At 35.6% G+C, this 11,181-nt stretch overlaps 1 protein-coding gene across 1 annotated transcript in view; it reads right to left on the bottom strand.

Moving 5' to 3' along the window:
• Positions 1-432: 432 nt before the first annotated feature.
• Positions 433-11,181, bottom strand: part of grin3a (glutamate receptor, ionotropic, N-methyl-D-aspartate 3A) — a 183,265-nt gene continuing 172,516 nt past the window's right edge. The window contains exon 9 of the mRNA XM_002938539.5: positions 433-1,086. Within this exon, the coding sequence (XP_002938585.2) occupies positions 753-1,086 (334 nt within the window). The 3' untranslated portion in view covers positions 433-752. The remainder of the gene's footprint in view (positions 1,087-11,181) is intronic.

Raw genomic sequence — 11,181 nt, 5'->3', positions numbered from 1 at the left:
CCTCCTGTATCAGTACTGAGATTATTTTAAACCTACAATACAACATCAGCAAGACTGAATTTTAGAAAATATATATATATTTTTTCAAAGCAAGTCTCAGTTTACTATACACCAAACCGAAAGTAATGTAGACACATATATCATTCAATTCCAAAGTGCAAGATCTTCAGGTATCTGCCACCAAGTCCAATGAAACTAAAACCTCTATTATAGTGTTTCAGTGACCTGCCTGTAAAAGTAATAAGTTCTAAGGTTTCATCAAACACTTTGTACTGCTTCCCCATGTAGTCCATTACAGAGTGAATGAGTAATTAATTCCTCATCCTCATTCTTCACTAGCCTTAAACCGTTGAAATTTCAATTTCAGAGACACACATTAAATGCAAATTCCCTTCATAAAAGGTAAAAATACTAGCAAAGGACACTGCAGCGATAATTCAAAATCATTTTAGTTTTATTAATGCACATTAAGGGGCTCAGAAGTGAAAACCTTCATTTAATGTCATAAAAGGGATAGGAGGGCAAGTGTGGTTCTGGGTTTTAAAAGAGTCCAAGGTCACATTTCCATACTGCTAACAGCTCACATAGACTAGAGAAATACAGGTTAGATTTTACAAAAAGACAAACAAATCTATTTAGGAATCAGAAGGTAGGAAATGCTGCAAATAAACGTGCCCAATGGCCACGTACTTTCTGTTCTTAACATGACTGCTGATTATAAATGTTCTGTTGTAATAATAAGAAGTAGTCTCCTAAGATTCAGAAGTCCTTTTTGTTTTCTGGTACTCTTCCAGTTCATGTTTTCTGTTCATGGCTATTTGCAGTTCTTGCTTAATAACTTGAATCTGTTTTTCCAGCTCTGACAATTCTTTCACCACTGAGTTCCTAGAAATGTTTAGGGATTCAGCCTTGCCATTTGTTGTGAGTAGCTTTGGAGTTTCTCGTCTCAGCTGAGGCAAAGGTAAATCTTGTTGGTGCCTAAAACTTAATTCATTGTGTGCTTCTTTATAAATATATTTCCTTCTGTTACAGCTGGCTTGGTTAGATGTGTTCCATACCCGCTGCTGACTGTTTCCTGCATTGCACCTAAAACAAAAGAACACATGGTTTAACTAGGAATAAATATCATTTTTGATAAGCAACTTCCTAGCTTTAGCACTAGTACTGCATCAGTGATAATGGTAAAACTTATACTTTAACTGCAGTCTAAACGGCCATGGAACCACTTCTTCAGACTTTCTTTATAACTGCACACCAAAATGGTGTCTTTCTATTCTTGAGTAAACAGCATTTCCTTTATCAAATACACAAATAAATGAGGAGATTTAACAAATATATCACAAAAGTTAAAAATAACTTGGTCTCTTCAAGAAATAAATAATTAAAAAAATCTTACAATAAAACATTCAACCACTTTGCATACTATTCAGTCATGAGTAGCAGACACAACTTTTAAACAAGGGCAATATAAAATGTAGCTTTAAATAAAGGTGTGTTTAATGTTCTCTAAATTTGATATGTGGTACCCAGTTACTAGGAGTACAGCTGCGTCATTTTTAAGCAGCTAAAACCTTTTATACCTATATTCAAGTTTCTACTTCTCTAAGCCCAGTTACTACTTATTTCCTTCTGTGTACCTATATTAAACTCTTCTCTTTTCTTTGTCAAAACAATGCTCCTTGTTTTTCCATTCTAACCCACAGCACATGAAGTGAGGGTTATGAGTACCATACAGGATAAAAAAGTCATCAAGATGCTCACAAAATGTTTGTTAATAGGGCAGAAATGCAGAAACTTGTATTTTTACTTAATTTGTACCATTTTTGTGCAGTTTGACCTCAGTGATTGGTATCTAGCTGTCCATTATTCCGGTCCTGATGAATAGGCTCTTTTGTTATTTGACATGCAGTAGTTAGTACATTTTAAACTTTTTTTCCCTTATGGATAAATAGGTTAATGCACCATTTGACTTTTAACTGTTTACCTTGCTCAAGTCAATCGTGTGCAAAGTTGAATTTGATTAGCTTGGTAAACTGGTGTGTGATATACTTAAAATGATCTCATTTGAACTTTTTTATTCTCCTTCCATTGGTTAGTCTCGTTCAGATGGAAGTAATCAACCCCCTTACTTCAGCCTTTGTTGTTATTGTTTTGACTTACAGATGACCAGATGTCCATTATGCATGGGATATAGCTGTGCACTGGGAGTCTAATTAACTATCTTACAAGAACCAAACATGGATTGTTTTATTTTGCCCTGTTTAGCTCATAATATATTTTAATTTTAAATAAAACAATAGGCAAAAAGTTTGTTTAGTTCAAGCCCAATTTATTCCAGCCCAACTCGTGCTGAATATGGTGGTATACTGCCCCTTTAAAAAGGAAAGAAAACCTCAAAATATCTTTGCTAAACCTTTGCTATTAGAACAATAAATAGCAGCCTTTGAACAGTTCATTATCAGAGGCTTTTCAGTGGATGGGTAATTAGTTTTATCAGCTCCCCTGGAGTTCTTTGGGATCAGGAAGTGACAGGAAGTACTAATGTGAAACTGGCTTCTTAGTCTTGTTCAGTGCCAGGGATAACAGAAACCATAGATGTTTCTTCATTTAAAGAATAGGCAAAAGTATCGCAAACCACAGAATATAAACTTAATCCCTTAAAATATAAGCTCAGGTGTATATAGCTGGTTTCTAAAGCCAAGGCAAGTAGTATTGGTGGCTAAAGCAATACTACTTTACCTGGCACCATGAATGCTTTGCTACCCTCTATTACCCCACCCTGTGCTCAGTCCAAAATGGTCCCCATACCTTCCCCACCTAATTACTCCCTCTCTTATTGTACTACTCCCAACTGTGTTTGTGGGTATATGCCTCTTCTGCCTACCCCTAGCTCCAGCCTTGTTTCCTGTGCCATTAATTTGTTCAGAACCATTGGGGACATCAACTTGTTGATGTTCTGCCATAGACATGGAACTAACTATAAGCTGTAACATTGCAGGAACTCTCAGATATTTTTCAGACACTCATCCCAAATCCCTGGCTTAGAGTATACTTATTTCTCCTTTTGACCCTTTCCCTGTAGAAGGTTTTCATTCTTTTATTTGGAGCCTATGATTAAGTGCTGGGTAAACATGAAATAGTTATTGCATATAAGGGGTTATTTTGCTGTTTTTACTGCATTGCAATAAAGGATTGCAATAAATGTATAATAGTTTTTACTCATCATAAGTGGTATTTGAGCTTTAATTATTGTGTCTAGAAGTTATTTCTTTTATTGCCTGCCAGAAAGCAAATCACTAGATGTCTTATTACTTTTAGACTTCATGGAGTTTCAAAAAAGGCTGCCAACAGCAACTACACAGCATTATACAGTGAAGTCAAGACCAAGCTCCCTTGATCGTAAATGGCAATGACCCTTGCACTTCCTGTAAACTCTACAGACCAAATAGTTTTCTCAATTTAGCAATAAATGTTTTCTCTAGAATAAGTACATTTCCTGTTTTCTCTAAAGTGTTAAGGTGGCCATACACGGACCGATTTTTTACTTACAAACGACCGATTCCCGAACGATCCGATGCTATCGTTAAGTTATCGTATAGTTGGTGGTGTACGAACGATCGTCGGCCCACTAAACGAGCCGACATTATCGTCCCCAAAATCGATCGGCCAGGTTTAAAAATTTTGGTCGTTTAACGATAAAATCTGCCAGTTGGTGTGAGTGTCAGACATTTGTCTTTCAACGATTGTTCTCTGCGCATGTCACGATTGCCAGCAACGACATCGATCGTACGTAGATGTACGATCGTAGGTATTTTACGATAATGATGCGACAAAATCTTTCCCGAATTATCGTTGCCCGTGGATGGCATATCGTATGGGAACTCGATCGCCATACGATCGTTTGTCGATATAATCGTTCATCGCACAACGAGCGAAATCGCCTCGTGTATGGCCACCTTTACTCAGAATCCCACACTGCATTTACCAGAAGATCTTGGCTAAGTTTTTATTCCAAACTATTCAGTAGTCATTATTTAAGTTTTGTGTAAAAGGCAAATAAGAACGCCAAGTTTTTAGAGTAAATGGTGCATTTAATTGAAAAGTAATCATGCATTGCATATGAGTGTTAGAGATCTAAAGCTTTGCTTTTGCTATAATTAACCTATATTTGTCTTGAAAGATAACAATTGCCTAAGCAGTGTTCTGCAGGGGAATAAATGGAAATAAATCACTCTTGAACAATAGCTACCTATTCAGGTGCGATAAATGTGGCAAAAAGGCCAATGCAGGAGAGGAAATAAAAAGAGGAGCGTGAATAACCAAGAAAATTAGTGAATGCAGCAAATAGCAAGTAAAATAGTTTTGTGCTACCTCCAGAGATAATTAATTGATGTCCTAGCATACAGACGTGAAGTAGGATTTAATCATCCCCTTTTTGGTGATTAAACATGCTCTAAAGGATAATTCAGCACAACATGAATAACAAAATAATGCCAATTGTGTTCAAACAGGCTTAGAAAGCTATAGAGGTTGTATCAGTCATTTACATAACTGATTGTGCATAAAACATTGCTCTTCTTGGTGAAAATATACAGAACGAGAAAGTGGTTTAACCCTTCAAGTGCCATTCATTTTTCACACAATATTTCAACTAAAAATAAATTGGTTTAATTGATTTTTAACCGTGTGTGCTCTTTTGCTACAAGGCAGTAGTTGGGCCCACTATAAAGACATGAAGAGTTGGCCAGAGGTACTCAGCCTGAAGAGCAGTTAGGGGGAGATTTGGGAGTAATGTCTCTTTGTTCTCTGAAAGCTAAGCTTTGTGGTCAATTAAGGTGATTTTGGGGGTGATAACATTTTTATTTTTACAGAATAAAAATCTAGGGGTCATAGATATTACACTGCAAAAATGAGTTTACCCTTTGAATTCAAGCCATTAGTAGTTATAAGCAAAAAATTTTCACCAGGCATTGTTTTGTGAAATGGGTGCAAAAATGTGGCCTTTTTTGATGCGCACAACAATTTTTTTTACATGCGTCATTTTCTGTGTTTATTTTGCAAATCTTTACAAAGTTTTACAGATTTTTTAGCGAAACGGGACAGATTCGCTCATCACTAGCCATTAGCACACCATCAACTTTTTGGGGTGTACTCCATTACTTCATGAGGTTAGTATACATTTTGTAAACTTCACCTTTTGTTTATCTTCCTAATCTTAAAAGTTTGTGTTTTGTATTAAAATTTCTGAAAACCATTTCAAAGCTTGCAGCATCTTATCTCCCACATGCTCACAGCTACAAAGATAAAACAGGCCAGGGATCTTTTTAAAAGTTTAATTAGAAAGATGCATAGGATTACCAATGAATCTGCAATGTAGATGCCTCAAAATTCAGATACTGCAAATACAACACACTCACTGTGCATTTTGTGTTTAAAAAGCCTCTAAAAATAAGTTTACCCCTAAAAAAATCATCATTGCAAAGTACATGCCATAAAAGTTAAGGTTTACATCAGGAGGTAATAAAACCCACTGTAATGTTGTGTGCTTGATGATTTTATGACATAACTGAACCTCATTGATATAAGGCATTCATTTTGTGCGATTTCATATGTTGTTCCTAAACTAATAGTAGTTGATTATTTTCCTCCCACACTCTAAAAAAACTCACTGGCAGGTTAATTGGCTTCTGATTAAATTGATCATAGTCTGTGTGTGAATGTGATAGGGACCTTGTACCTTGTAAGCTCCTCTAGGGCAGGGAATGATGTAAATGATGTCTAATCTCTGTAAAGCTCTGTGGTAATATGCCAGCACTATATAAATAACAGAAAATAAATAAATAAATCTTATACGGAATGTGGTATGCTTTGGGGCACATTTACTAAAACTCTAACATTTCTCATTTTTGTATTTTTAAAAATATGAATAAACTCATTTCCACTAATGTCAGACACTTACCTAAAAGTCCAAACTGAAAAAGTCTGTGCAGGAAAAAGTCACATTAAAGTCACAAAACTAAGACTTTTTTGAATTGTCGCACCAAAACCTACTTTTTCTACTTTTTCGAACTGCACACAAAAAGACAGTGTCAAAAACCTCTAACTACTGTAGTGATGAGTGAAATAATTTGCCAGGCATTGATTTGTGGTGAATTTCTGCATTTCGCCATTGGCGGATTATTTTGCAATACAGGCGGCAAATTCGCCGCAAAAAAATTCACAGCTATAGGTCAGAATCTGAGGACATAAAGCTTAAATGATTTCATCAGTAAAGTTTTTTTCCTAGTAGGTGAGTGGTTACTCCACCATGCCCCTTTATTTCAAACTGGACATAAAGTAAGGAATACAACTGGACTGTTTGAGAGAATTAACAGACAATTGCATAATTTCCTGTAATTGCAGTCTGATCTTTCAGGGCCTCAGTTTGATGCATGTGGGAGATCACTCTATCATTATCACTAGCTGACCGACAAATGACAATGATACGCCTTCTTTACATACTGTATGCTTTTTGTCCCTTCAGCTAAACAACTAAACAAGCTGGTTGGCCATTCAGAAACTATACAACTTAAACACAATGCACCTGTTGTGCAGACTGCAATGTACGCAGTGAATGTATGTTTAGCCAGATTAAGAACAAGGTTTTAAAGCGTAAGTAGCCCTTGCATGTTTATGGGTATGTTAGTGTATGTGTGTGTGTGTATATATATACATAAATATATATCAGTCCAAATAGTGTCAGCACTCCAAGGCTCAATATTCTGTGGGGTGCACAGCCAAAATATGAGTATGCAGAAAATAATAATCATCCGTGGCCAGCACACCCTTCAATACTTTATCAAAGATTTATTGAAAATATATTGTTTAAAACCAACAATATATATACTGTATATAGTCCCAGGTGGATCAAAACATATCAATGTTTATGGCAGCTTGAAGGAATAAAAACATTCTCATTGTTCAGTTCATTTGGTTAATACCAAAGCATGTGTGTGTGTACATATATATATAGATTTTAAATTACACTTGAATGATTTTCCTCACAGAAGAAGGCATTAAAAGTGCATTTAGACTAAAGAGAAATAGAGATACTTTGGTACATGATACCGCAGAAGCTATTTTGTAATGGCGGAATGTAAAGAATGTAATGCTTTCATCTTCTACATTTATAAAACGTAATAAGATTACCTCTCAATAGCCAATTCATGATATTCCCACTGTTTTCTCTTTGATATCTTTCGACAGACTAGGAACTATTCATTTGTATTAAAATCAGTGCATTTTTTGTAGATAGCGGAGGAATTGTCTAGCAGGAATTGGCTTGCCCAGTGTCCTCATTAAGTTAAAATTAGCTTGGAGTACAAAAAAATGTTTCTAAGAAGGATTGTTCCAGTATAAAATATGCATAGTATTTCACTCAAATGCCACCAAGGTGTATAAAACATGAGAACACTGTGAAATGTACACTGATCTCACCCCTTTTGTGCATGTGGGGTTATAAAGTCTGCCAACACCACCTCAATTTGTATAGCCCCTTTTGCAGTGATTCTGGCCCCCTTTTTCTGGAAGACGCAACTCCCAACTCATGTGTAAAGAGTTTCTATTTGCCCATAAAAACTACTTTCCACTACTGGCTCCTGCTTATGGCTGTCAAATATAAAACCCTCAACAAGGACACTTGGCAAACTGTTAGTAAGAAGGTAGGAGAGTGCAAGGGAGGAGTGGGAGCTGTAAATGTGAACTATTATCTGCAAGATGGTGCAACAAAATAGCTCCTTTCTGCATTAGATTTTTGCTTTTTTGTCATGACCAATGACTTGACTTATGTATTAGCACTTGAATTCACTGAACTATTTATATGTGACCTATTTACAGAAGTATATGAGCTATCACCTACATTAACTTTTCAGCAGTTATTGGGCCCACGCAGCAATATATTTTGCCGCCCTAAACCTTGGGAACAATACATTTTTCATAATCATATATTAGAGCTTCTTATCCCACTGCCCCCTATTGTTCCTAGTCACCCCAGCAGTTGCAGGGTCTGTTCCTCTATAGTTACACACCTGCTTTTCAGGTAAAATGATTTGTGGATTTTTTATTATAGTAGCTGATATCCATCAAGTCCAACCATTTGTCAAAGCAATACCTACCTAACTGATAGTTGATCTTTTGTGTAGCACATACATTTTGCTGCATTTTGCAGACAAAAAAAATCTCAAAATAAGCCAGATTCTATTTGATGAGAAAATCAAATTCTAGATTTCACCACAGTACCAGATGCAATTCAATGAGAAAAACTTACTCACATGAAAACCCTATTGAAGTCTATGGAAAAACAGGAACTGAATGAGTTTTTTCTCCTTAAATTAAATTTTGCCCTTGACTTTTTTTTTGTTCAAACAGGTATGGGACACATTATCCAGAATGCTCGGGACCTGGGGTTTACCGGATAAAGGATCTTTGCATAATTTTGATCACTTTAAGTCTATTAAAAATTCATATAAACATTAAAAGGAAACACCATAGCCCCACATAAACCTCTAAAGTACCCATCATCATAATCTGTTTCTTCAAAAAGTATGAATAAATACCACTTTATATGCTGAAATACAGCTGCAAAACAGTTCTTCTCTTTCTGCATCATTTGAAATCCTGACGGGGAGAAGGGACTACAACATTGATGTTACAAAATGCAACAACTTCTCCACAGTTTGCAGACAGCATGCAGTAACTACATAATCCACAATGCATTGCGCTGTGATGTTCCTTTCCTTATTGGCATCAGTCAACTACTGATACATATTTTTGAGTTTCAAAGTAGTCAGCCAGATCAGCAGGACAACATAGGGGTTAGGCTTAGGTAACTGTTCCAAACAATATTACTAAATTAAAAAGCATGAAAATCTAGCAAAGTTGCTTGAAACCATGTTTACTTTTCAGAAACCTTAAGTTGTGCTTGGGTGGAGTTCTCCTTTAATTAAACCCAATAAGATTGCTATGGCCCCAGTAAGGATTAATTGGGATCAAGCACAATATGTTTCATTAATACAAATCAAGTAATGCTAAAAAGTATGTTTAGTTTGATGGTTATTTCTTTTAGAGGTTCTTTTTAAGTGACAAGCTATGCCTGTTGATGAGTTCTCTTATTTTATCTCAGTTATTCTACCTCAGTTTCACTTTCCTGATGGAGTTTTAACGTGCCGCCTAATGCTGTCATGAGTTTGGCAGTGGCGCCTGACACATTAAATAATTGTGCAACTACAATGACTGATGTGCTTGCTCTTCTGGTAACTTCTTTCAAAGTTTCCTAAAAATCTTGTGGTACTTTGAGAATTCAATAATGATTTATAACTCATTCACAAGAATGTTTTGACTTCCCGGGGATGACCTTATCAAGGCAAAATGAAGTATTTCTTCACATGTACATAAAGAGACTACTATCATATATGACCTTCGTGGGTAAAGATGTTATAATAGGAAAGTGTTTTCAAAAGATTTTCTTTTTTAATGCATTTCAGTTCCCATTTTCAATGAATACAATTTAAAATGTGTCAGTAACTTTAATAGCAATGTTTCGGATAAGTGAGACATGGGGTTAGCTACAATAAGTATAAACGTTTAACATGTAATAAGACTGAATGCAACAGATAGTTTTACAGTTTACAGTCTTTTTAAAAGTTCACAAGGTTACATTTGATTGTAAAATAAAACTTTTCCATGAAAAAAAAAAATCAATACCTACATCTCCTGAGCTGTAGGCATATAAAAGATTTAAATAAACCAGACAACTAAACCTAATCTGATCATTTTCACCTCTTAATTCCCATAACGGCAATTGTAAAATAAATTCTAGATTTTCCAAACTTTCTATAAAAGAGCCCAAAACAACCCAAGCAAATCATTTAAAATGTCATTGATTGAAAAACAGTACAACAACAAATATGAAAAATGTACAGAGTGAGAAAAAATACACAGAGTGAGAAAAATGTAGAGTGAGAAAAATATATATTATTTCATTATATTCGCAATAAAATGTTTGAATTATTATGACATTGTTTGGAATATTTGTTGTCAATATCAAAGAGGGATGTTATATAGATATATACACGAGCAGCTAAAAATAATGTGTCCATGTTCCTAAAGATTGGGCTTGTTTAGCTATGAATTGTATTATAAACGTGTAAAGTAACGGTGGAATACCAGCCTCAAAAACCATTGGGGTGAACTGGTAATTAAAGCAAAACACAGGCTGCCAATTCTCATCTTGAAAATAAATTGTCATAGACATACTGCATAGTTATTTCTCTTCAATATACAACAAATTATACCTTTTGATGCAAGCAAAATTCTAGAAAACTCATAAATGATATATCTTGAAGCCTTTGCTATTGTTATTCTTTCAGCTGAAGGACAATAACTTAATGTAAATTTGTTTCAGATGGGGAGTTTTGCCCAGTATGGTATTTACTTTAATATCAGTTAAAAGTGTTTCAATTCCCTGGAGAATATGTAAGATGGCAACATAATAAAATAATGCATCGCAAAATGACCTAGTTTATACCTTTCCACAATAAAAATCCATGTTCCTGTAAGTAACATTTTCTAAATGCTGTCAGCTCCTAACTCTGTTATTGTATGTCCACTTTTCCCCATCCTGGCACCACCGCTGCCACACACGTGTCTCATTTGGGGGTAGAAAATCATTAATGGGATCCAGACCAAAATTAAATACCATAATTCTATCGAAGTAATTCTTTCATGTCTTGCTTTCAAGTCTGCCAAGTGGTCTCCTCCAGTAGAAGGGAGACTGGTACTGATGAGCGAATTGTTTTTGGCAGGCATGGATTCGCAACAAATTTCCACATCTCGCCATTGGCTAATTGTTCAGCTAAACTTCCACGAAAATTTGGAGCGGAAAAATCTGCTGTGCATCAAACTAAAGTCTTTTTGTCGCACGTCACCTGCATTTTATGAATTTTTCACCGTTTTGCAAATTATTCTGTAGTTAGTGAGAATTTTTCAGTGAAGCAATACAGGTAAGATTAGCTTATTACTAGGGACTGGGCCATGTCTGAATGCCCAACCACAAAGGTCTTATTACTCTTATACTATTGGTTGGGGGTTGGAAAGTGGGTGGGATGGGCCCAATGGTTATATGGGTCAGATGTCCAACTTGGA

The sequence above is a fragment of the Xenopus tropicalis genome, chromosome 1 (genome assembly GCF_000004195.4).
Source record: "Xenopus tropicalis strain Nigerian chromosome 1, UCB_Xtro_10.0, whole genome shotgun sequence".
Lineage (NCBI taxonomy): Eukaryota > Metazoa > Chordata > Amphibia > Anura > Pipidae > Xenopus > Xenopus tropicalis.
The sequence above is the reverse complement of the archived record's forward strand: the minus strand, read 5'-3'. Positions and strand labels throughout refer to the sequence as shown.